The sequence below is a fragment of the Oncorhynchus clarkii genome, chromosome 4, assembly GCF_045791955.1.
Source record: "Oncorhynchus clarkii lewisi isolate Uvic-CL-2024 chromosome 4, UVic_Ocla_1.0, whole genome shotgun sequence".
Taxonomy (NCBI): Eukaryota; Metazoa; Chordata; class Actinopteri; order Salmoniformes; family Salmonidae; genus Oncorhynchus; species Oncorhynchus clarkii.
In genome coordinates this window covers 81490259-81517137 of record NC_092150.1, presented here as the reverse complement: position 1 = coordinate 81517137, position 26879 = coordinate 81490259, and the positions used below count along the sequence as shown (strand labels likewise).

Here is a 26879-nt window from a genome sequence, read left to right as displayed (position 1 = left end):
CCTCTTTGGGTCCTAATCAACAGGATGAGCATCCATCCAGCCTGGAGCAGGGTACAATGACTGACTCAGGGAGTCCTTTCTCACCTCGAAAAAGACAGTTCCCTCATCATGCTCGTGCTTCTAGCTAGGAGAGGTCTGTAAGAGGAATATACCTGTATAATCTTTTATACAAGTTAGAGACAAGAAGAGTAAATATAACTTAACTGTAAACCGGTAACATAATTTGCTGTGGTAACAATTGTGCAACTGCAAATGACAAGCAGTGATGAAAATGATCACATGCATTATGTAAGGTATAATAAACAAGGGGCATTGCATTCTATGGAAAATAATGAAAGACGTAGAGAATCTATAATGCCCTTCAATCGAGTATTCAACAATGCCATGGTAAATGTAAGATATAGAACATCCCCCGAATCCATATAAAATAGTTGTTTTCATGCTCATGTTCTCCAGTTCATCATCCCCATGTCCACTTTTTCTGTCAATACTATAGTCCATGTTTTTGCACCCTGTGTCAATTAGTCATGGTCATTGTCTTCCGTCAGACGGCGTCATCCTAACACGTCACACAGCGCTATCTGACGTGAGAAGAGGGCGCAATTTCCACTGGCGGGACACATTCTGAAATTGAATTTTTCCCCCACCCCCAAGTTTTATCATTGGAATGTGATACAAAACCAGGAAACGGTGTGCTTTAGGACCATGCGGACGCCCCGAGCGGTTGGGTAGGCTGTTTGGAGTGTTTATCTGACTGGATTAAAAAAGAGAAAGAGGAGTGGGAGGCCCCGGTGCACAACTGAGCAAGAGGACAAGTACATTAGAGTGTCTAGCTTGAGAAACAGATGCCTCACAAGTCCTCAATTGGCAGCTTCATTAAATAGTACCCGCGAAACACCAGTCTCAATGTCATCAGCAACGAGGCGACTCCGGGATGCTGGCCTTCTAGGCAGAGTTCCTCTGTCCAGTGACTGAGTTCTTTTGCCCATCTTAATCTTTTATTTTTATTGGCCAGACTGAGAGATGGCTTTTTCTTTGCAACTCTGCAAAGGTTCCGTGACTATACCGCTAACACTAAACAGAGACAAGACTGACCTTATGCAGAATCAGGAAAATGTTTATGTTCTAGCGGTCTGCGTCTGAAGGATGCCACAACAGACCCAAAGGCCCCTCTCATCCTTCAGTGAGTAAATGAAATGAGGATGAGAGTGAAGGTGAGGAGAGGAGGATTAAAAGGGAGGTGATGAGAGCACAGGTGACGGATGGGAAAGATATTAAAGGACAGGTGAGAAGATTAGGAAAGGTAAGGAAAGGAGGAGTTACCAGAGGAAAGAAGTAGAGAAATTAAGTGTGAATGGAGGAGAAAAACAATGCAGGTGCATACTTCCCAGGCTGCATTAGGCTTTTTCTCTTTATTTCCCTTCCTAAACATTACAGCATGGAACATTTAGACCACTGCAGATTTCCTGGGGTCCACTAGACTTCTTTGGGGTCCACAGGATTCTATAGGGGTCTTCCTGAGGTCCGCAGGTCTTCCTTGGGGTCCACAGGAGTCTACACGGGTCTTCCTGAGGTCTGCTCGTCTTTTTTGGGGTCAACATTAGTCTACATGGGTCTTCCGGAGGTCTGCTAGTCTTCCTTGGGGTCCACGGGAGTCTACATGGGTCTTCCTGAGGTCCACTAGTCTTCATGGGGTCTTCTCTTTTAATTAACACACATCTCAACAACACACTGAGATTAGTATGATATGCTGATGAATAGTGAAGGGATCTCTAGTCCACAGTATCCAGCCTTCCTTCCTGTTGGTCATATGACAACGTTTTTCATCTCTTGTTTACTGCTGATATGAAGAGAGAATAAGGCGTATGAGTTGTGTCCAATTGTTCTAGCACTAGCACTTCTGTCAGCATGCAACCAAAACTCCCTTCCCTCAGCTAAAGAGGAGTTTGGGGCAGAGGAAGAAATCCTTCCACAGGGGTGTCATTTGGGCTCCAAGGACCTCTGGCACTGTAGAAATCCTTCCACAGGGTTGTTGGTTGGGCTCCAAGGACCTCTGGCACTGTAGAAATCCTTCCACAGGGGTGTTGGTTGGGCTCCAAGGACCTCTGGCACTGTAGAAATCCTTCCACAGGGGTGTCGGTTGGGCTCCAAGGTCCTCTGGCACTGCAGCGTTCCTTCTATTGCTCCAGGACCTAGAGTCTATTGCTCCAGGATCTAGAGACTGACCTTACTCTTCCAATGGTAAGTTGACTCCACATGGAGAAGCAAGGCATTCCCAACTCATCAAAAAAAGGATAATACATATGTTGCTTAGTAACCAGCTCAGGAGATATACAGATTGCTCAGCAATTCATAAGTGTTTTGCAACAATACTGGTGGTACACTATAGTACCTTTACAAGGATGGAGAAAAAATAGAATAGATTTCTATGGATTTCTATAATGTGTCTGGGAAATGCAAGATCAACTGGAAGTATGTGATGAATATCATGTCATTAAGATGAGGGGAAGAGTGCACGATCATTTTATAGACCGTGATATGTACTGATTTGCATCAGTACACAGGACTAGAGGTCAACAACACTGAAGGTTAAAGTTCAATCAGAATACTTCTGACAACTGCTAATTTCCCTCACCTGAAAGTAGCAGCGGAGTAAGACGCATGGCGTGTGATTGGAATATAGATTTGATTGTATGATTTCAATGTTACCATTCACGTAACACGTTCATAAGCAAACAATGAACATGATTTTTGCCTTTTTGGTCCTCTGGTTTAGTTGTACATTTGTGGCATACATCTTCAAAGTTGAATGTATTATAAAGCTTAAAAAATGCTCCATGTAGCTGTTACAATTGCATCATATGTACAGTTGAAGTCGGAAGTTTACATACACTTGAAAAACTAGTTTTTCAACCACTCCACACATTTCTTGTTAACCAACTTTATTTTTGGCAAGTCCGCTAGGACATCTACTTTGTGCATGACACAAGTCATTTTTTCCAACAATTGTTTACAGACAGATTACTTCACTTATAACTCACTGTATAACAATTCTAGTGGGTCAGAAGTTTACATACACTAAGTTGACTGTGCCTTTAAACAGCTTGCTTGGAAAATTCCAGAAAATTATGTCATGGCTTTAGAAGCTTCTGATAGGCTAACTGACATAATTTGAGTCAATTGGAGGTGTACCTGTGGATGTATTTCAAGGCCTACCTTCAAACTCAGTGCCTCTTTGCTTGACATCATGGGAAAATCTAAAGAAATCAGCCAAGACCTCAGAAACAAAATTGTAGACCTCCACAAGTCTAGTTCATCCTTGGGAGCAATTTCCAAATGACTGAAGGTATCACGTTCATCTGTACAAACAATAGTACGCAAGTATAAACACCATGGGACCACTCAGCCGTCATACCGCTCAGGAAGAAGACGTGTTCTGTCTCCTAGATATGAACGTACTTTGGTGCGAAAAGTGCAAATCAATCCCAGAACATCAAATGACCTTGTGAAGATGCTGGTGGAAACAGGTACACCAGTATCTATATCCACATTAAACGAGCCCTATATCGACATAACCTGAAAGGCCGCTCAGCAAGGAAGAAGCCACTGCTCCAAACAGCCATAAAAAAGCCAGACTACGGTTTGCAACTGGACATTGGGACAAAGACCGTACATTTTGGAGAAACAAAAATTCAACTGTAAGGTCATAATGACCCTTGTCATGTTTGGAGGAAAAAGGGGGATGCTTGAAAGCTGAAGAACACCATCCCAACTGCCAAGGGGGTGGGGGTGCTTTGCTGCAGGAGGGACTGGTGCACTTCACAAAATAGATGGCTTCATGAGGAGGAAAATTATGTGGATATATTGAAGCAACATCTCAAGACATCAGTCAGGAAGTTAAAACTTGGTTGCAAATGGGTCTTCCAAATGGACAATGACCCCAAGCATACTTCCAAAGTTGTGGCAAAATGGCTTAAGGACAACAAAGTCGAGGTATTGGAGTGGCCATCACAAAGCCCTGACCTCAATCCTACAGAAAATTTGTGGCAGAACTGAAAAAGCGTGTGCGAGCAAGGAGGCCTAGAAACCTGACTCAGTTACACCAGCTCTGTCACCCAACGTATTGTGGAAAGCTTGTGGAAGGCTACCTGGAATGTTTGACCCAAGTTAAAGAATTTAAAGGCAATGCTATCAAATACTAATTGAGTGTATGTAAACTTTTGACCCACTGGGAAGGTAACTAAATAAATAATAGCTGAAATAAATAATTCTCTCCACTATTATTCTGAAATTTCACATTCTTGAAATGATCCCAACTGACCTAAAACAGGGAATTTTTACTTGGATTAAATGTCTTGGCTAAGGTGTATGTAAACTTCCGACTTCAACTGTAGATAACGTTTTGTCCCCAGAGTCTGTATTCTTACAGAGAGGTCTTATATATTATGATCATACTGCCAGCAATTCATATTTTAAAATAAGTTTCTCACAGCAAATTCTACAACAAATACTCTTCCTATTAATTTATTGTACTGCCTCGAATAATACATTGAAACCTAATGAAAACCGTCAAGAATGAATAACACACAATATGAGATAAATATAAAGGTCAACATTATAGCAAATAATTGTGGATGACAATATTGCTATGACACTTCTACCTCAGATGTATGGTAAGAAATGTTTGCATTGTGTTCATATCACATTCGACTGTAGAAAATGTGTCAGTATTGTCGTGACAACTCATTATTCCAACTTAAAATCATAAAATGGCTTCTACATACAGATTGGCTTTAATAAATGGCACAGCAATTAAATAATTAAATACTAAACAGAACTAATGGTTAATAAATATTTGCCATTGTGATTTACAGTAGTGCTTTACAGTTGTGCCAAGGCAATGTCTTGCAGCACCATCTAGCGTCTAACAAACCAAACTACCAGTCAATCGATTTTCAGTTTGAAAATGGATATGATTGAAGTATTGACAAGAGCCAAACTTGTAAAGGAATTGTGATGTTAATTTCTGATTAACAAAGAATATCTAGTTAAACCTTTATCTTCCTCTTACAAGGGAAGAATCCTCTCCAGAGCTCAGTAAAATACACATGTCAAAAACTTTTAGATACTTGACAGTATACTATAGCCTAGTCTGTGCTTGAGAAAGTGCTCTATTCAATCAGAACCGCTTTAGTGACAGTATCAATATTGCGGTTGTTTTGGTGGTGTCAGAGGTGGAACTGCTGTTAGAGCTGTCAAATCCACAAGTAGCTCCAGGCATTATACCTAAAGCGGATATTGCCATTAGCTTCACAGAGTCACATTAACAGAAATCACATGCAGCCTTGTTCCAAGTTAGAACACTGGAATGTGAATCTGGAATCTACACTGGAATCTACACATCAATTAGGCTGATAGAAATCCTCTTCATATAGTTTAATTATTTTTCAATTTGAGCGTAATTATTTATATATAGGCTACACTTTCTCGCTCTGAACTTCCAAAGCGAGTGGGGACAGATGTGGCTTCTTGACAATGATTGCAAGAGCAGCTACTCACCGATTTGATGGCTCCAACGCAGTTCCACCTCTGACAGCAAAAACATTTGTTATTCGTGTGTCTGCTATCACAGTTTAACACTCGATCTGATTGAATCTAGGCCTTAGCATGGTGTTTGTACTTTTGGGACAATTCCATTAGTTCCATTGTACCAGGCAGACCAAATCAGTTGCTGGTCAAGTATTTCAAAGAATAGCATCTGAACATGCCATAGTGATTAAAGTACAGTATAGCGCTGTACATTATATTTGTCCACTTTACTGTAAATCATTGCCTTACAGAGTCAACAAGTTGGGGGAGAATCGTGGTCCCAGTAGTCCATCCTCAAGACTCATGTCACTACCAGGGAGAGGCTTGGAGAGCAAGTTGTTGGGAAGGGCCTCTTCCCGGAATGACCTATCCTGCCCACCCAGGCTGGGGTGATGGTGAGACAGCATGGGACAGGATAGATCCACCAAACGGGCTGGGCTGCAGCTCACCATGGATGGGGTGGTGAAGCTGTCGACACTGGGACAGTACTCTTCTACATGGCGATAGGTGGGTTTGATGGCGCAGTGTTCATGGTGGTGAAAGGAGAACAGCATCTCCTCCTGAGGCTCCTGCTTTATCGCGGGAGGGGGGCTCAGGGGTTTGGCCAGGGGGGAGGTGGCTGTGAGGTACATGGTCGGGGCAGGAGGGGGCAGTGGCTGGGCCTGGGGATGGCCGTCACAGCCCAGTAGACACACTGGGGCATGCAACACTAGCATGCGCTCTAGCTTCTCTCTCTCCTCCTGGAGCCTCTCAACCTGGGTCTTCAAGCAGGCCTGCTCTCTCTCCAGTTCATCAGTCTCCTTATAGGACAGACAACAGAGTTCATAGTTCATAACCATCAACATCCATCAATACTTACAAAACCGTAGGTAGGTAGAGCTACAGTATTGACTGACTGGTCATTCTCTCTGTTTGGACTCACTCCTTGCAGTTGGTCGGTCAGCTCCTTCCTGTGGTTGCGACACTTGGCAGCAGCCAGCTTGTTCCTTTCTCTCCTCAACCTTCTCCTCTCCTCTTCAGCTGGGTTCAACTGTTGATGGAAAACAGTGAGCAACAGTGAGAAACAGCATTCGGCTGGATATGCCATTCATTTTAATAAAAAAGGTCAACTCTAACATGAGATAGATACTATAGACCAGTGGTTCCCAAACCTTTTCATTCGGGGCCCCCCTTCCAGCATCTATTTCTATAGGCACAAGCACTGTTCATGACACAAACTGTTCACACTCCTTGTTGGTGGAGAGAATTTTGCTGGTTGTAAGCTTATTTCCTGCAAATCTACACATTTTGCCATGCCTAATGTGTATGCATGTGATATTTGAGTGAAAAAAAATGTACAACAATATATATGGGTTAAAAACCTAAATAAAAAAACATTAGCTGACATGCGCTAGTTGATCTGGTCATTTCTGACAAATGGCTTACTAAAGTTCACAATGACTGACATGACAAGAGGAACTGATGATGCACTACCCAATTTAGAAATTGCACCATGTACATTCTACTATTATAACGTCCAAAAAAAGTTTAAAGCTGTACTGAGTTGGGAACCACTGCTATAGGCTACTTACAGAAATAAAATATATTGCAGTATGAATACATTGATATTTTGATCTACTGTGAGAAACTGTATATTGCAATAACAATATGTTATCATTATTATATCCACAATATTAACAACATATCCATATCCCTTAGTCAAAGCCTCTCGGTCTTCCTGTACAGTGTCTTTGCTTACTGTTTGTTACCTGATCACTACGCCTGCTCCTTCCATGCGTGTTGCCCACTGTCCGTATTACCCCGAGCCTTGTGTGGCTCCCAGGCCCCAGGCTACTGCTGATGTCCAGGGGCTGGTAGGGGTGAGAGGGTAGGCAGTGGCCAGGCTTGGAGGCTAGAATGGCTGGCTGGATCATCCACTGCAGCTCCTGACTGGACGTGATGGCATTGATGGTGGGGATGAAGGAACTGCTGGGTAGCTGCATTTTGACAGGATACTGGCGAGGGAGAGAAAAAATAACAATTGAAACACAGTAGGCTACATGAACTTTTGCATTATAAAGTGGTAGGCTATGGCTGCTTCAGTCTTACCTTGTTTCCAAGTAGTACTACTCAATAATGAAATTGTTGCCTTAGCCTATTTACCTTGCCTACACTTCATTTCCATTTTATCATAATTAACCAACCAATCAATATTGCCTATATATGGTATTTTTTTTCACAAAGTAGGCTATTTGAAGCAAACGTGTAATTTTAATTTATGTAGAATAGGCATACGAATACCTGTTGGGATTTTGAGGATGCCCAACTATTGATGGCGTCGGAGGAGAGCTCGAGCTGACCCCTTTTCCCGCCACGGAGAGTGGTCTCGTGGTCCGCGGAGTGGTTCAGATGCATGGTCCGTATGTTCCGCGAGCCAACAAACACTCAGAAGGCAGTGGACAAAACTCTAATTATTTAGTCGCCGTTTACTAGTACCAATTAAATAGTTAATTTGTCAATAGAAAGACTATATTTTATGAAGTGATGCTGTTGAAATCTATCGTTCTGCCTGGACCTGCACGTCATCATCCAGGCGCATGGGGAGACGGAGGTAGCTGCGACTGTGAAGACTGAAACTTATTTATAGCCAAATGGGATAAATTCTAGATCCGGTACCTCGGTGATAATACAATGTCTGAAAAACTCTTTAACACATCATGGAAATTGCAAATATGGTCAACTGATTCCATGTATGCCATGTGGTGATTTTAAAAAGGTCTTGCTGACGCAGGCATCCAAAAAAAGGACAATTGCCGTCAGAGCTGAAGTGTGTGGGTAGCTACCACGGTTTAATTGACGTCACATACAAGAGTGTTTCCGTCCAGCGCTGCAGAGATGAGAGCTGTAGGCTTAGCTTCTTCGGGCTTCAAATAAAACAACATGTCGCTCAGGAAACAGGAAACCGCGAATGAATTGTGAAATCAGAGTAAAAGATCTGGACAGAAGCAAGCGGATGTAAGCAGAGGTTGGATGTGGTTATTGCCATATAACTGCTGTATTTAAGCACACATATTTTATTTCTTCTCTCTAGGACTTTTTCAGCTGGACCTCAAGGCAGTCTTCTTTTATATGTCCGTCTCCCTCATTATGTAAAGTGGATGAGCTTTAATTTTCAGCAGTCTTTTGTTCTCTCCCTTCGGCATTTAGCCTCCCCTCACAACAGACTGAGATTGTCTGCATTGTGTTGTCCAGAGGAACAGTAGATAAGAAACCTAATTAAATATTGATTGATAGAGTGTTGAAAAAAAAAATGGAATATAAAAACTATATAAAAATTGAAGTCAGAATTTCTCTGTAAAGGAGAAAAGTGATTCCCCCTGTGTGTGTGTGTGTGTGTGTTTAGCCTTTCTCTTTCTGACCACAATTACACCTATTGGGATGGTGTGTGTATGCATTCATTCTGAGCTCACCAGACCCTCTGCTCAACTCTGGGCTTTATGTGTGATTAACATGCGCCTCTTTTCAGAGCGGACAATGGCAGGGCACAGGGTATATCCATGGAGGGTCTTAAACCCTGGCTGCTGTTCCTGTAAGTATTTAAGGAGAACATGGTGTTCCCAGAGTCTTGTCCACAGCACACCGTATCTCACATTATTAATAGGCCACAACATATGTTTTCATCAGTGGAGACCTAAATACCTCGCTGCCAACTTGGCATCTGCATTTATACAATGCATTTGGAAAGTATTCAGACCCCTTGACGTTTTCCATATTTTGTTACATTACAGCCTTATTCTAAAATTGATTCAAATGTTTTTTTTTGTCCTCATCAATCTCCACATAATGAGAGAAAAAAAGCGATTTTTTTTAATTTTGGAAAATGTATTAAAAATAAAAAACTGAAATGTTACTGAGGAGTGGCTTCTGTCTGGCCACTCTACCATAAAGGCCTGATTGGTGAAGTACTGCAGAGATGGTTGTCCTTCTGGAAGATTCTCCCATCTCCACAAAGGAACGCTGGAGCTCTGTCAGTGACAATTGGGTTCTTGTTCACGTCCCTGACCAAGGCCCTTCTCCCCCGATGCTCATCTTGGCCGGGCGGACAGCTCTATGAAGTCCTTGGTGGTTATAAACTTCTTCCATTTCAGAATGATGGAGGCCACTGTGTTCTTGGGGATCTTCAATGATGCAGACATTTTTTGGTATCATTCCCCAGATCTGTGCCTCAACACGATCCTGTCTCGGAGCTCTACAGACAATTGCTTTGACCTCATGGATTGTTTTTTGTTCTGACATGCACTGTCAACTGTGGGAACTCACATAGACAGGTGTGTGCCTTTCCAAATCATGTCCAATCAATTGAATTTACCACAGATGGACTCCAATCAAGTTGTAGAAACATCTCAAGGATGATTAATGAAAACAGGATGCACCTGAGCTCAATTTCGTGTTATAGCAAAGGGTCTGAATACTTATGTAAATGAGGTATTTCTGTTTTTTATTTTTAATACATTTGCAAAAATGTCTAGAAGCCTGGGGTATTGTGTGTAGATTGATGAGGAAGAAAATGTATTTAATACATTTTACAATAAGGCTGTAACGTAACATGTGGAAAATTTAAGGGGTCTGAATACTTTCCGAATGGACTGTATATATAGTTGAACTGTGAGAGATAGGCATAGCTGAACCCACATCATGTGCATACAGTGTGAGGTAACTGAGGTAGGTTACATATCTTGTATTGATGCATCTCACATCTGCTGTTGTTACATAAATGCAATCTTGACTGTGTCTAATAGTGTTTGTAGTAAAACTTGTGTGAAGACTGGGTTTTTTGCTTTGAAAAGGGAATGTGATAATTGCTTTTTAGATTGAAGTAAATTTTACTACAGTTCTGTTATTGTTGGCAATTCATTCCACTTCGGCTGTTTTCCATAACCATCTTGCCAATTATTTTATTTTTTCTCAGAGGAAAGCAGACATATTTTCAGTGTTGCCCAGAAGGTGGAATTAAACCACTTTGACTATCATCAGCTACAAGTTTGAAGCCTGCACCCCAGACCACTGAAACTCATCCGGGTAGAATTAAGAGAGCATCTGGCTCCTTATATTCAACATCAATTTGACATATGTTTTTACATTATGTAGTTAAATGATTTTATTTACAATTATTTGGTGATTAGGAAAGCACATTTACATTCCATATGCATAATCACAGCAGGAAAAAAAAGGTGTAGGGTTGTAGAGAATCAAAGGACCATGAATATAATATAATAAGAAACCTTAGGTACTGGCTTAAGGCCGGTAGCAACCACTACAGAATATCCGGTCAGAACAAGGATGAGGCAGATGTCCAAGTTAAGGGGAGTTTAATGGAAGATGTCCACACTCACACATCACACACACATTTGACCACTCATGGTTCAGATATCTGAGAATCATGTCCAGTGATAACTGACATTAACTATGTGGTCGTTTAGATGCATGCACAATTAAACATCAGACATACAGGGATTCAGTTCACGAGAGGAAAAGTTCAGCATGGGGGAAAACTGTGGAAGTGCTCATTAGGATTGGGAAAGCACGTTTCTGACCACACAGCGTATTGGGGTCATAGACCAACTGAAACTGAAGTCCCGGGAATCAAGGCTGCTGATAGGCTGAATGAGATGTAGTGCTAAGTATTTGGTGTGACCTTGACCAATAAGACACTAACAAAAGTGGGGGTCCTCTGAATAGGAGACTAACCTGCTCGACTAGAACAAGCATAAAGGGTGGCTAGAATCAACTGACTGAAGCTGGACCCATTAACAGGTAAGATGTTTGTTTTCAATCAAAACTAACATTTGGAGTTGGGAATGTAGCACTGCAAAGCATCCTGGGACATATGCAAATTATTATATCCATGAGATTTAAACTTGAATTCCCCTTAACAATTATTTCAATTGCCCTTTATACAGTCCATTCGCAAAGTATTCAGACCACTTTACTTTTTCCCCTTGACATTCTGTTACATTACAGCCTTATTCTAAAATTGATTAACACTCCTCATCCAACCTGACAGAGCTTGAGAGGGTCTGTAGAGAAGAATGGAAGAAACTCCCCAAATACAGTTGTTCCAAGCTTGTAGCGTCATTCCCAAGAAGACTCGAGACTGTAACTGCTGGTAAAGGTGCTTCAACAAAGTACTGAGTAAAGGGACTGAATGCTTATGTAAATGTGATATTTCAGTTTTTATTTGCAATACATTTCCCAAAATGAAAAATGTACTGTTTTTGCTTTCTCATTGTAGACTATTGTGTGGAGATTGATGAGGAAAAAAACGATTACATTTTAGAATAAGGTTGTACAGGAAGGTGGCGCGGCGGTCCTTCTTGTGGGAAAACTTTGTCATCAAATTCTGTCATTCTCTGGATTTATGGTGCTTTCAAGACAACTTGGAACTCGGGAAAAAACAAGGTCGAATCATAATGTCAGTGATCTTCAGGTCGGAAAGTCTGAGCTCTAGAAGGAGGCCCGAGTTCCCGACTTGAAATTCCAAGTTGGATTAACATTCAAAACATATTTTCCCAGTCGGAGCTCAGTTCCCAGTTGTCTCAAACACACCAAAGTCAGAGATTTCCCAGTTCTGAGTTTCCAGTTGTTTTGAATGCGGCAGAAGTCATGCTAGATTGATAGAATGGCCAATGTATTCAACCTTTCTTGCCCATGGTGTTGCGTGTGAATATTTATCCTTTTACAGTCGGAAAAGAGACCATTTCAGACAGATGGTTTAAATCCTTAATTCTTGTGTTGTGTTCATGTTTTTGTTATTCACCCAATGTATGATGGACCCACAACATTATTGGGTTTTTAAAACAATACAGCCATAACAATTTACGTAAAAATACTTAATACTTAATACTTAGATGTTGACTTATATCAATTACAAGCAATATAGACAACATACATGGTTAATATTTGCCATTTACCTCTGCTAGATCACATTTATCAATAAACACGCTATTTGTTGTGTTGGGGATAAAAGACATGGGTGGAATAAATCATGTTTGTCTTGAACAAATATAAATTAAACAAGGTTTTCATCTCTATTGATGTTTATTGCTTTGAATGAACAAATTGGAAGGACTCATTTTACCTACAGTATTCTGATATGCTAATTGACATCATTTGAGTCAATTGGAGGTGTACCTGTGGATGTATTTCAAGGCCTACCTTGAACTCAGTGCCTCTTTGCCTGACATCATGGGAAAATCAAAAGAAATCAGCCAAGACCTCAGAATACAAATTATCGACCTCCACAAGCCTAGTTAATCCTTGGGAACAATTTCCAAACGCCTGAAGGTACCACATTCATCTGTACAAACAATAGTACTCAAGTATAAACACCATGGGACCACACAGCCATCATACCACTCAGGCAAGAGATGCGTTCTGTCTCCTAGAGATGAACATACTTTGTTGCGAAAAGTGCAAATCAATTCCAGAACAACAGCAAATGACCTTGTGAAGATGCTGGAGGAAACCTACAAAAGTATCTATATCCACAGTAAAACGAGTCCTATATTGACATAACCTGAAAGGCCACTCAGCAAGGAAGAAGCCACGGCTCCAAAACCACCATTAAAAAAAGCCAGACTGATGATGAAATAAATAAATGCTGAAATAAATCATTCTCTCTACTATTATTCTGACATTTCACATTCTTAAAATAAAGTGGTGATCCTAACTGACCTAAAACAGAGATTATTTCCTGGGATTAAATGTCAGGAATTGTGAAAAACTGAGTTTAAATGTATTTGGCAAAGCTGTATGTAAACTTCCGACTTCAACTGTATATAAGTGTCGCTCTCCACTTTCTGGAGGACTGAGTATGATAGCTAAAGAGATTGAGAAAACACCTGTGTCTGGATTACACCTTCAGACTAAGGGCAACCATGGTATCCGTGACAGGGAGAAGCGTCCAACCATGAAGTATGCGGGTACGATAGTCTAGCTAGCTACATTTTCAGATATTAAAAGTTTCTAATTTTGACAAAGTCATTTCCATTTCAAGTTAAAGTGTACTGTTAGCTAGCTAGCTAATGTTAGCTGGCTGGCACACTAGCTAAGGTTATGTGTATGATCTTATTATTAGTATCTCAGAGTAATTTGCTTGGCTAGTTATAGCCTAATATTAGCTTTGGATTTGGATTTGACACAATATATTTTTTGAATGGGGCCTTTTTCGAAAAGCCTGTATGCTACCCAGCCAGCATAGATGTTATCTTGCATATGAGAGTTTTTAACCTGGTTGGTTACCTACCTGCAGATTCAGGCAGGGTGGTAACATCACGAGTTAGGATTATGGCTCATTGTTTACCTAGCTAGCTAGTTACATGTCTTAACAAAATACTCTATGCATGTAACCATTTTGGGTGCGTTCGTAAATTCAGTCAGGCCATCTACTCCAATTTCAGAGCACTCTCTTCTGAGTGTGTTAGAGCGCAGAATATCTGATTAATTTCCGAACGTTCATCACCTGCTGAATATGGCCGGTGTCAGTAAACGCCAGCCAAAAAGCATCATTAAATTGTTGCCAGAAGCACAGTTACAGTCACCAATGCTCTGGATAACATGAAAACAGCCTATCCAGCTCTGCTAGAGTGAGTAAAATGGCCAGAGTGAGTTGTTCTCTCATTTGTGTCTGGAAGTAGCTAGCAAGCTAACCTTGTTAGCTAGTTAGCTTGGGTGCTTGACTGCCATTGTGAGGTCTGAACGCTCGGATCAACCCTACTCATCGGCCAGAGCATCCAATGTGCGCTCTGAATGCTCCGAGGTCAAAACGCTCTGAATTTTCGAAAGAACAATCTGACAGCACAGTTGCAGTCACCAACAAGTTGCAGTCACAAAAGCTTTGGATAACATAAAAACAGTGTAACCAGCTCTGCTAGAGCGTGTAATGTTCCGTGAACTGTTCTCTCATTTGTGTATGGAAGTAGCTAGCAAGTTAGCTTGGGTGCTTGACTGCTGTTGTTAGTACGGAACGCTCGAATCAACCATTAAAGATATGGGTCGGGCTAAAGCGTCTAGGATGTTCACGATGCAGAATGGGTGTAGACAAAGAAGAGCTCTCCAGTTGGTACTAAAACATTCAAAGGCCATTTTCTCAAAAGTGAGGTTACAAGTTCATCAACTTTCAAAGCAGAATTACTTTCCCATTGTTCATCAAATGCAATGTATGAAATACCATGTTGCTACATAAGACCAAATCGAGCCGGTTGGTCACCCCTGAATAATCTGTATAATTGGCTCTTTTTTGGGATAGAATATGTAATGATCCGAAAGGAACCTTCAGATTCATTTCCAACTTAACGTTAGCGAAGACTAGTTGAACATGCATACATGTGGACAGGCACAGAAATTACATTTCGAGAAATAGAAATAAATAAGGTATAACCCTCAACCTTTACATAGTGACCAGACCATTCAAATGTACCTAGGTAGGTAGGCAAACAGTATTTAGCTACAGCCATGTCTAACAGGCATGCTTAGGCAAATATTTTTTTTCATAGTAAAACCAGCTCATCAGTTTTAAAGATTTACAAGAGTTACAGTAAATTGTTCTATTATTGTTTATCCTCACTGTTAACTAGTAAACTTAGCTAGCTACCTTGCTTGCTGGATAGCCTATACTTGTTATTTACATCTGTTTTGAATCCTGTGTCATGCCTAGCGTAGCACCCCATATTAATGCCATATTCAAAAGCTTTTAAGAAACATATTACTTTATATCAGTGTTATCTTGTGATCAAGCCATCAATCTTTTGTGATTATTGGTGTCGTAAAAATGTTAGCTAACAGATTAGCAATTAGCATGTTGCAGTGGAAATACTACTACTATCAGCTTTTTGATAAGCGGTTTAGCAAAAAAATATATTATATTGTAAAACCTCTTCTATTTTTAGTCATAGGTTTTTTATTTATCCCTCATTTTACCAGGTAAGTTGACTGAGAACACATTCTCATTTACAGCAACAACCAGGGGAATAGTTACAGGGGATGAATGAACCAGTTGTGAGCTGGGAATGATTAGGTGACCATGATGGTATGAGAGCCAGATTGGTAATTTAGCCAGGACACCAGGGTTAACACCCATCCAATAACAGCAACCTACACAGGGCAATGTCAGGGAAATGGGATATTCCTTTTGACCAGAGGAAAGGTGGCCTCCTACTGGCCCTTCAACACCACTTCCAGCAGCATGTGGTCTCCCATCCAAGGACCGACTTGTGGCTTGCAGGAAAAATAACTTATTTAGCTAGCCACCGTATTTGTCATCTACACCCTTGGAGCTGGCATCGGCTGTAGAAGCTGAGCTTCTAGCTAAATCCAACTCTTTGTTTCGATTCATCTTTGCTATATTCCGGTTGAAACATGTATGATTGAATGTCACCATGTAGCAACAAAAGAAATGCTCCACTGTCAAATTCATGTTGATGAGAGGAATCACTTGAAGTGATTGTGGTCTGGTCAGTTCTTTCAGTTTTCCCAAAGGATTGTGTTGTTAATGTCTGCCGCCGTTAAAAAAAAAAGCCCCCCCATCCTCTCCCCATCACCAGAAGCCGTCATAGAGTGTATCATTCAACGAGCAAAGCCCATACTTTCCTTACTCCTGGGCAATTATGTGTGAAACACATCTTACTGACCTGGAAATGCCTCAGACAGGATAAAAATAATTCCACATTCCTGATGTGTGAAATTCCTCTTTAAGTTTAGTTTTTTCTTCTTTTACTTTTGTTTTTGTACACCAGCTTCAAACAACTGAAAATACAATCTTTTTGGTTATTGAAAATATATTTCAAATGGTACAATAATTCTCTACAGTATTGTTTGTTTTGTCACATGAGCTGAAATTAGGCAAACTATTAGAATGTTAGCAAACATGAAATGGCGTATTGATTTCTGCATATTGCATCTTTAAAATAAGATTGTTATAACTTAGAAAGGAAGCTTGTTATTCTCTACATTGTGTGTCTGTGTGTGCGTGTGTGTGTGTGTGTGTGTGTGTGCGTCCATATCTGTGTCAGTGTCTGTGCTCCTGTTTAGATAATTCATATGAAATGGAGCTGAGCTATAGATTCCTGTGTTATGTGCTCTGTGACGTCAGCAGGGGGAGTAGGAGGAGTGGAAGTGTGAGTAGGAGTTGGACAAAAAGCAGACAAAAAGCAGAAAGAGGAGTAGGAAAAGACTGAGGGAATGAGAGGGAGTGGGAGCCAGAGTGTTCACCTGGGCCATGTTCATTAGGCGAACATCGTGGAACATTGCAGATAGAAATGTCATGAATAGAGCGGAGGCATGTTTGTTCTACATAAGTGTTCCATAACATTTTGGGAAAATGCTGCATGAGATCTAGTGCAAACCATTATATAGTAACTGTGCTACGTTATTACAATGCACTGTTTCTTCCGGTGCCTCTCAGACCAACAGTGCCTCTCGAGGGACTATATTTAGAGCCCTTATCCGTTTCCTGCCTCACCATAGCATACCCTATTGTTTCATAAATCTGCCTCTGATGTAACAGCTGACTTACATCTGCAAGCTGTCTGTTGGTCGCTTGGCAACTCAGCCAGCATGCCAATAACATGGTTACTCAGCAACCGTTTGCCACATGTGGCATACTACCCCTTTCTACTTCATTGATCCAGAATATTTCTCCATTAGCATATACAAAGAAGTATTCAGTAGTCATTTTAACCAAGATATCCTTGTGTCCTACTGTTTATAGTTGCACACAAACAAATGTAACAAATTGATGTGAGAACTTTCAGGATGACTATTTTTTTTTTTTTATTACATTGAAAGATGCAGATTTTTTCAGTGGAATTCAAGGTTGAATTTCATGGACATAATAGTTTGCATATTTCCTAGCATGTTTTGTAGTGCTTTATTCCTGAATCAAGTGTTAGCTGTTTGTTTTCTAGCAAAACTAAGTGTTTAAGTGATTTGGATGCACACATGCAATTTGAATATTTGTATCTATTAATGAAATAATTGTTAATAAAATAATGCTTTACTAGTAACCATTTTGTTTAACTGAGGGATGTCTCCTTTAATATCCGGAAAAAGATGAAATAGTAGAAGAGGAAACTGATGCTGCAGCCGCATTGCTCATCTTCGCAGTGGGAATCCAATCGACATAAGTGTCTTGATAGAGGTCAGCTCATCCTACAGTACATAAAAAAATACAAAGCACACCTGATGTTAGAATATCACTTCTTCAGGTCACCTATACCACCAGGCCTCATGAGTTTTTGGTTGTGTTGAATTCATTCAGGTGTTTTAGTGTCATACAGTGGGGCAAAAAAGTATTTAGTCAGCCACCAATTGTGCAAGTTCTCCCACTTAAAAAGATGAGAGAGGCCTGTAATTTTCATCACTTCAACTATGACAGACAAAATTAGAAAAAAATCCAGAAAATCACATTGTAGGTTAACAAATTTATTTGCAAATTATGGTGAAAAATAAGTATTTGGTCAATAACAAAAGTTTCTCAATACTTTGTTACATACCCTTTGTTGGCAATGACAGAGGTCAAACGTTTTCTGTAAGTCTTCACAAGGTTTTCACACACTGTTGCTGGTATTTTGGCCCATTCCTCCATGCAGATCTCCTCTAGAGCAGTGATGTTTTGGGGCTGTTGCTGGGCAACACGGACTTTCAACTCCCTCCAAAGATTTTCTATGGGGTTGAGATCTGGAGACTGGCTAGGCCACTCCAGGACCTTGAAATGCTTCTTACAAAGCCACTCCTTCGTTGCCCGGGCGGTGTGTTTGGGATCATTGTCATGCTGAAAGACCCATCCACGTTTCATCTTCAATGCCCTTGCTGATGGTAGGCTTTGTTACTTTGGTCCCAGCTCTCTGCAGGTCATTCACTAGGTCCCCCCGTGTGGTTCTGGGATTTTTGCTCACCGTTCTTGTGATAATTTTGACCACACGGGGTGAGATCTTGCGTGGAGCCCCAGATCGAGGGAGATTATCAGTGGTCTTGTATGTCTTCCATTTCCTAAAAATTGCTCCCACAGTTGATTTCTTCAAACCAAGCTGCTTACCTATTGCAGATTCAGTCTTCCGAGCCTGGTACAGGTCTACAATTTTGTTTCTGGTGTCCTTTGACAGCTCTTTGGTCTTGGCCATAGTGGAGTTTGGAGTGTGACTGTTTGAGGTTGTGGACAGGTGTCTTTTATACTGATAACAAGTTCAAACAGGTGCCATTAATACAGGTAACGAGTGGAGGACACAGGAGCCTCTTAAAGAAGAAGTTACTGGTCTGTGAGATCCAGAAATCTTGCTTGTTTGTAGGTGACCAAATACTTATTTCCACCATAATTTGCAAATAAATTCATAAAAAATCCTACAATGTGATTTTCTGGATTTTTTTTCTCATTTTGTCTGTCATAGTTGAAGTGTACCTATGATGAAAATTACAGGCCTCTCTCATCTTTTTAAGTTGGAGAACTTGCACAATTGGTGGCTGACTAAATACTTTTTTGCCCCACTGTATAAAGATTACATCTATTGTTGGGCTGAAACAACCAATAGTTAAGACAGCAGGTTGTCCTATCCCATTGAGGCCTGTGTCCTATGCTGTCATGTCCATACATTTTCTCATGACATGATCATTGGGTCAGTGCCACTAGAGTGTTTTTGGACAATATGTTATCCTCCAGTCTAGATGGACGTCATATTGCACAATTTGTGTCTCACCTATTTGCTGGCCTAAATTAGATGGTTGCATTAAAGACAAGGTCGTTTTCATTGATCTGTTTGTCAGGATCAGCAGAGAAGGCTTAGGCTATTCTGTTATTTGTCGTATTAAAGAAGATTCTGCTAATGTCTCCAGGCATACAAAGTGTATTATATCCTTCCTGTTTGGCCCTGTCCGGGGGTTTCCTCGGATGGGGCCACAGTGTCTCCTGACCACTCCTGTCTCAGCCTCCAGTATTTATGCTGCAGTAGTTTATGTGTCGGGGGGCTAGGGTCAGTTTGTAATATCTGGAGTACTTCTCCTGTCCTATTCGGTGTCCTGTGTGAATTTAAGTGTGCTCTCTCTAATTCTTTCTTTCTCTCTTTCTTTCTCTCTCTCGGAGGACCTGAGCCCTAGGACCATGCCTCAGGACTACCTGACATGATGACTCCTTGCTGTCCCCAGTCCACCTGGCCGTGCTGCTGCTCCAGTTTCAACTGTTCTGCCTTATTATTATTGGACCATGCTGGTCATTTATGAACATTTGAACATCTTGGCCATGTTCTGTGATAATCTCCACCCGGCACAGCCAGAAGAGGACTGGCCACCCCACATAGCCTGGTTTCTCTCTAGGTTTCTTCCTAGGTTTTGGCCTTTCTAGGGAGTTTTTCCTAGCCACCGTGCTTCTACACCTGCATTGCTTGCTGTTTGGGATTTTTGGCTGGGTTTCTGTACAGCACTTTGAGATATCAACTGATGTACGAAGGGCTATATAAATACATTTGATTTGATTTGATATTAGAATTGCCTGAAATTGAATTATTAAAGGCCACATTTTTCCCGTGCAAAGAAAAGACAAGAAAGGTCTCTGATATAGCCTATAGGCCTATGCCACTACGTGCTCAGCCATGCACAGTGATTAGATTGAGTTACTACATTTCGACTATCCACTCTACTCATCACTTTAGGAGTAGTAGGCTTACATTAGTCTGCAAATGCGATGAAAGATGCCAGCAATGCTATATTATTTTTATGAACATTATTATGAGAGAGACGCATGCTGGATAGACTACACTCTATCTAGCTAATGTTGGCAACATAGTCTTGTTAACACCTGGTTACCATAACAACTAAACTAAACTGGAAATCAGACTAACCAGTGATGAAAAGATCGGTACTGACAGCTGTCTGGGTTCAGATTTTGACGGGCAAAAAGGTTTCTTCGTTTTTCTGGCAGTTCTTGAGTCTTATCTCCTTGGTGTCTGTCAAAATATAGTTTTCCCGTTGTCTTTCCTGCCTTGCTAGAGCAGCCAAATTACAGCACATAAATTGACCATGGTGATGAATCAAGTAGTTTTAGGCACTGTTATCATGTAGCTTGGGGTAGCTGTTATGTAGGCAGAATTGATGCGGCGGTCTTCCAACATGGCCATTGTACTTCACTTGGCAACTCTCTATATAAGCACGGTAGAATTCAATGGCTTTAGTTCAGTCCTAAATGTTCTATGTTTGAGGCTGAGCTGCTTTTGAAAGCAAAAGTGAAATTGAAAACATTTTTGGAATTGTTGAATTCGATTTTCATAATAGTAAGCTAGAACGGATGGTTTGGTTAGGTAAACTAGCAAGTCTGTTTATTTGGTTACCAAGGCAACTACTGTAGTAAACTTGCTAGAACTTCAGTGGATGTTGAACACATTTATACCTGCAAATGTGTTACATTATAGCCATGGTATAAAACACAGGAGGTTGTTGGCACCTTAATTGGGGAGAACGGGATTGTTCTAATGACTGGAGCAGAATTGGTGGTATGGTATCAAATACTTCATACACATGATTTCCAGGTGTCTGATAGCATTCCATTCGCTCCGTTCCGGCCATTATTATGAGCCGTTCTCCCTTAGCAGCCTCCTGTGGTGTAAAAGGGAAAATCAACTCGAGGCTCTATGCATTCTCTATGGGAAATAATGCAACTCCGTGGAAGGTTAGTGGTTCAACTCCGCTAGCGTGTTGTGAAACACACCTTCCTCATTGTTCATTATTTTCCATAGAATGTATAACCCCTCGTTGATTATCCCTTACATTTCTGCATAACAACACGCTGTAACCCACAAGCTTTCATGGTTTCTTGAGATATGTGTAGGCTGTGGGCTTTGCCCCAGTCACTCCTTAGCCACACCCATAGTCACTTCCTGGTTTGAGTGGGTGTGTCGGGAAGGGGGAATCCATGTTGTGGAGGCCAGGGGTGTATTTATTATGTCTTGAAACGGAAACCGTTTACCGTTTAAGAACCGAGCGGACACAAAACTCTTGAATACTTAACTGTTTATAGCTTAAAAGTCATTTTCTCACTATATACTGTACAAGTGAGCTCATCTATCGTTCTCCAAGAATTGTTTAAGGGATGTTGAATTGATTTTCAAGTGAAGCTTCCTCTGTAGGGTGTTGCATCTAACGAACAACGTTTGGAAGGCAATTTCTGAGTTCTAAGCCCTTACTTGAATTTATTATGTGAGTTGAGTCTCTATAATAATAAAACATATGTTTTACAGTTTTCTTCTGTGGTCTTCTTTCCTTACAATTATTACACAGACTAACAATGTAGCAGGTAAGTTCAAGCCTTATTTCATTTCTTTGCGGCTAAATTATTTAGATTTTTGGATTTCCTACTGAATTATAGGACAAATACATTGTTGCTAAACTAAAATTGCATTTTATTTTTAATTCCGTCTGCGCTTATTAATTGGAGGTTGGTGTGGTGGAATTGTGCTTTGATTCTGTATGCCAGCTGATTCATTTGTGAATGCACATTCATTCCATGACATTCGTAGACTCTCTTTTGTTCTGTTAGCGGCGTTTGTTTTTAATACACATTCTATAAGATATTATGGAAATGCATTTATTGTCAATGCTCTGATATACAGCTGGTTTTCAGGGTTATAGATGTGGGAGTCAAGAGACACTTCCATACCAGTCTGTAGCAGTGATGTTGCAATGTAACATACAGTTTGACCAGCAGGTGGCAATGTACACATTCTGCTTGTTGCTCAGCAGCCAGCTAAATCCTATTCTCAAATTAAGCCTGTCTGGAGTCGCTGTCAGCAATGAAACAGAATTTTATTTGTGTTGTACTGCCAAAGAGAAAATACTTAATTGGCCATTTTATGATTTGATTTAATGTCTTACATATTAATTAATTGGCGGGAGTAATTCATGGTACTGTAACTGATGAACACACACATTTACATTTGAGTCATTTATGCAGAGCGACTTACAGTTTGTACATTCATCTTAAGATAGCTAGGTGGGACAACCACATGTCAGAGTAAGTACATTTTTCCTCAGTAAAGTAGCTATCAGCAAAATCAGTGACAGTATTGGGGAAAAAGTAAAGTGTAAGTGTTAGTTCATGAAAGCCAACCCCCCCCCCCCCCCCCCCCCACACACACACACACAAAAAATGTACACACAGACACAGCTACACACCGAGACAACATAGATTAGTGTTTTCTTTTGTGGATTGAGAGTGCTGTATCAAACAGGTGAGACTCTGGAATTTTCCATTCGGGGAAAATACAAGTTACAAGTTGTATTTGCTGTCAAATGGCAGTCGTTCAACACTCTCAGTAGAGGGCTGTTTGAAACTGGGTGCCCGTCCATAGAACATCAACAAAACTGTACCTGTACACAGCCAATCTGTAAATAGCACACCCGACTACCTCATCCCCATATTATTACTTACCCTCTTGCTCTTTTGCTTCCCAGTATCTCTACTTGCACATCATCATCTGCACATCTATCACTCCAGTATTAATGCTAAATTGTAATTACTTTTGCCTCTATGGCCTATTTATTGCCTACCTCCCTACTCTTCTACATTTGCACACACTGTACATAGATCTTTCTATTTTTCCTTTATTTTGTGTTATTGACTTTATGTCTGTTTATGTGCAACTCTGTGTTGTTGATTTTGTCGCACTGCTATCTTGGCCAGGTCGCAGTTGTAAATTAGAACTTGTTCTCAACTGGCCTACCCTTAAATAAAGGTGAAATCAAATAAAAATAAAAAACAGCTGCTGTATACCACCAGGCTATTCAATTTCCGCCCTGGAGGGTGGCGCTGCTGGTTTGATTATATCTCTTTTACCAGGAACTGACTAAGACCTGGGACTCTCTGGTCAATCAATGACATTACAATAACTGATTAATTACCTACCAGGTATTACATAAATACAGTAAGTATTTGGCCCTCAAGGGCCTGAAATTACATAAAACCCTGCTCTACTGTATAGTGTAAGTGTCTGATCAATCATAGGGCTATCAGCTGAGCCCCGAGAGGCAGTGAGAGCCTGCTGTCAAATGATCAGCTCCTACAGCTTCTGTTGTAACCAACGGCTGGGAACCTGGGGTATCAGCCCTGTGTTGATGAGAACAGCACAGCTAAACAGCAGGCACTCAGGCATACTGCACCGGAGACTGACACAAACAGATGTGTTCTCTGCAGGAGAGCCATTCACACACTCATCAGGTCTTGGTGGTCAAGCTCTATGGGCCTCTTCGCCCTCTGGTGGCCGGAGAGGCCACCAAGTCCGGGCACGTCGAGGCAAATGTCGCAGTCAGTGACCCAATGATTCTTTACGTTTCAGAGTGGGAGAGAGACACAGAGTAGATGTCCCTATCTCTCAGACAGGCAGGGGAGTTAAGGCAGCAGTGATATGAGTAGTGCAGCTGCAGTTCTGCTTCAGCCACCACAGGTCATGGCAATGCTTTGATATAGCAGATGTGTGGTCCATCTAGGGGCTCTCAAGACTTCTGGTCATATTAACCAGTGTCCTTCTCAATCAGCTGGTTTGATATGGCTGGCTGCAACTCCATTTGATGGATAGATCCCAACTAACTTGCGCCAACATACTAAAGGTACAAATGTGGATCTTAATTTGACCACTCTGCAATGCAGGACATTTAAAGCGTGTAGTGTATTTGAGGTTTAAAAACGCTTCTGACGTTTGTAATTTCCACTTTGACATGTCAGACTTTATTTCCCCGTATGAAAGATGTATCAACCCCTACAAAAATGTCCATTAATTATAATCCACATTTCCTGTTGCTGCAGGATTATTTTCCTGCGGTAGCAAACTGGCTCAAATTAAGATCCTACATATGTAGGTGAGAGGATGGTTCAAATGTACCAAAAAAAGCCGTCTCCTGCTTCACGGACAGCACCAAACAAGCCGTCTTCTGCTTCACAGACAGCACCAAACAAGCCGTCTTCTGCTTCACAGACAGCACCAAACAAGCTGTCTTCTGCTTCACAGACAGCACCAAACAAGCCGTCTTCTGCTTCACAGACAGCACCAAACAAGCCGTCTTCTGCTTCACAGACAGCACCAAACAAGCCGTCTTCTGCTTCACAGACAGCCCCAAACAAGACGACTCCTGCTTCACGGACAGCACCAAATGAGACGACTCCTGCTGCACGGACAGAACCAAACAAGCCTCCTTCTGCTTCATTGGCAGCATCAAACACACCGCCTCCTGCTTCATGAACAGCACACCACCTTGGATAAAATATAATTAGATGGAATCAGATGATAAGACTGATACAGCAAAAGGAAAGGAAAATCCTTTTTATTAACAGAAAAGGACCTTGCTAATGGATTACTTCCCAAAGGTGATAGAAAGCCAGACTTCATGAGTCCTTGTTCCCAGGGAAATTGACTAGTTTTTGAAATGCAGGCTCTTTAATGAGGAGTGATTTGAACGTCAGCAGATACCACTGAGGGGCCTAAACAATGACACAGCCGCCCCGAGTGCCCCGGCGCTTTTACCCCTCATAAAGGGTAAGGCAGACAGATTAAAGACATCAAATACATCTTTGATAAAGGTTTTACCAGCCTGCTGAAGCAATGGAAAATAGATCAAAGGGACTACAGGTTTGTGCTGCTTCCTGGACTGGCCTGTCTCCTTTCCCTCCAGTAGACATGTCTATTCATCTCTACGGCTCGGCACTATCCGCTTGAACATATCTCACAGTCTCACAGCCTGAGCATAATTTGGGCTGGTGAGTACCAGTTCTTACAGAAAGCTGGGGGACTTACTGACTGGACAGGGAGTGAACTTTCTGTTTTGGTTCATTAGTTTTAATCTTGAGGGGGGTTATAAGAGTGTCGGCTTTGGGCCACCCACCATGGAGTCATATTTTTCAGGTCTGACTCAGCTCTTGATGTCTAAATCAGTTTAATTAGGGTACTAATTGGGAGGACTTTCAGAGCACCCTCTCCTCTCCGAAGATTTCTCACAGCTCCTGTCTTGGTAGAGTACCTTGAGTCAATACCCAAAACTCACTTTGATGGGAGTGGGGAAGAGGCAAAACATACATTTTTACCAAGTGCAGATGATATCATATGATCAATAGCAGTTTTTTGGATGGACTGCAGAGAGACTGTGGACAGCTCCTTGCCATAGGGATTTTGGCTCCTCTCAGCTCTTTCGTCCCTCCATTCCGACATCCCTGTCTTGTTAATTCCACACCAGAGGTAGAAAGCGATTCATGCCGCATTCCAGACAGCTGCAGCGGTTCTCTTCCTCGTTGCCTGGGGCTATGTTGAAGTGAGAATCCTAGCTTTTCCAGCATATCTCGATGGTACCGTTCTGTCAACTATCTCTGTCAGATAGCCCTCATTTGACACCCCATTCATCTCCACTGCAGTATGTGTAAGGGAGAAAGTAGGCGAAAATCACTGGTATAAACACAACACTTATGGAGAGCATTAGAACTTGTGAGTCTCTCCCTGCCCATGAGCCCAGAATGCTACAGTACTCATTGGCATTAGAATGCCAGTAATTACCCAGAGTTGTTCAGGAAGCTAATGTCTTAAACAGCCTAGGCTCAGGACAGGGGCCTGAGACACACGTGCTTTGAAAAAGGGGCACAGCACGGTTAGGCCTTGATAGTGTCGTTTTTTTCACCCGCCAGAGAAAGATGACATGTGTCAAAAACAACCCGTGCATATCATGTGAGATTCACACTTCCACAAGATGGTGAAGTGAGTCTCTCACCTTTATGGAACATGACAACAGGAAAGTGTCTGATCTTGCGATAGTGCCGACACCACCTCCTTATCCATAGCATTTGTGTTCAGCCACAGCTTGAAAAAGGAGCTGTTGGTGTCATATGAAAGGGCAGACTTGACATGTAATTGACATGTTGTTCCTCCTATACTGTCTTTGCTTTCAGAGTTTTCTTTCATATGTACATCCATATGTTTCATCATCACTGGCAGCCGCCTCACTGTATTGGTTCAGTGTGTTGAACTGGAAAGCCATAATGGAATTGCCAGGTACAACTCATTAGGTAATCACCATTAGTTTCCCCCATTAAGAACCCATCTGCAATGGGCATCGATTAGAGGATGTGTTGGGGCGTATACTCTCACACTGGCAGGATGAAACATAGGACAGAAAGATTGGCTAGCAAGAGAGACAAATGTGTTTGCTGTTCAACTGTTTTTCCGTTGTCTACCCTATCAACGGGAACCAATGGGGATCCGTCTCTCAGTCATTAAAAAACACTATTTTGTCCAGAT

The 26879-nt window shown here is 41.4% G+C and overlaps 1 protein-coding gene and 1 non-coding gene across 2 annotated transcripts; both read right to left on the bottom strand.

Annotated features, from left to right (window-relative positions):
- Positions 1-3782: 3782 nt before the first annotated feature.
- On the bottom strand, positions 3783-8142 carry LOC139407864 (fos-related antigen 2-like). The gene is made up of 4 exons (XM_071151734.1): positions 7870-8142; positions 7338-7583; positions 6512-6619; positions 3783-6389 (listed from the first exon to the last, which is right to left on the bottom strand). Exons 1-4 carry the CDS (start codon positions 7981-7983, stop codon positions 5835-5837), a joined length of 1023 nt encoding a protein of 340 aa, XP_071007835.1. The 5' UTR covers positions 7984-8142; the 3' UTR covers positions 3783-5834.
- Positions 8143-10562: 2420 nt separating this feature from the next.
- On the bottom strand, positions 10563-10649 carry trnastop-uca (transfer RNA opal suppressor (anticodon UCA)). Its single transcript has one exon. It is a non-coding gene; the product is annotated as a tRNA-Sec (tRNA).
- Between the last annotated feature and the right edge of the window lie 16230 nt (positions 10650-26879).

Coding starts and splice junctions, on each gene's coding strand:
- LOC139407864 (XM_071151734.1), bottom strand. CDS start 7,983: ATGCATCTGAACCACTCCGCGGACCACGAGACCACTCTCCGTGGCGGG. Junction 7,584..7,869: donor CATCCTCAAAATCCCAACAG/GTATTCGTATGC, acceptor CTCCCTCGCCAG/TATCCTGTCAAAATGCAGCT. Junction 6,620..7,337: donor GGAGCAGGCGTAGTGATCAG/GTAACAAACAGT, acceptor TTCCATCAACAG/TTGAACCCAGCTGAAGAGGA.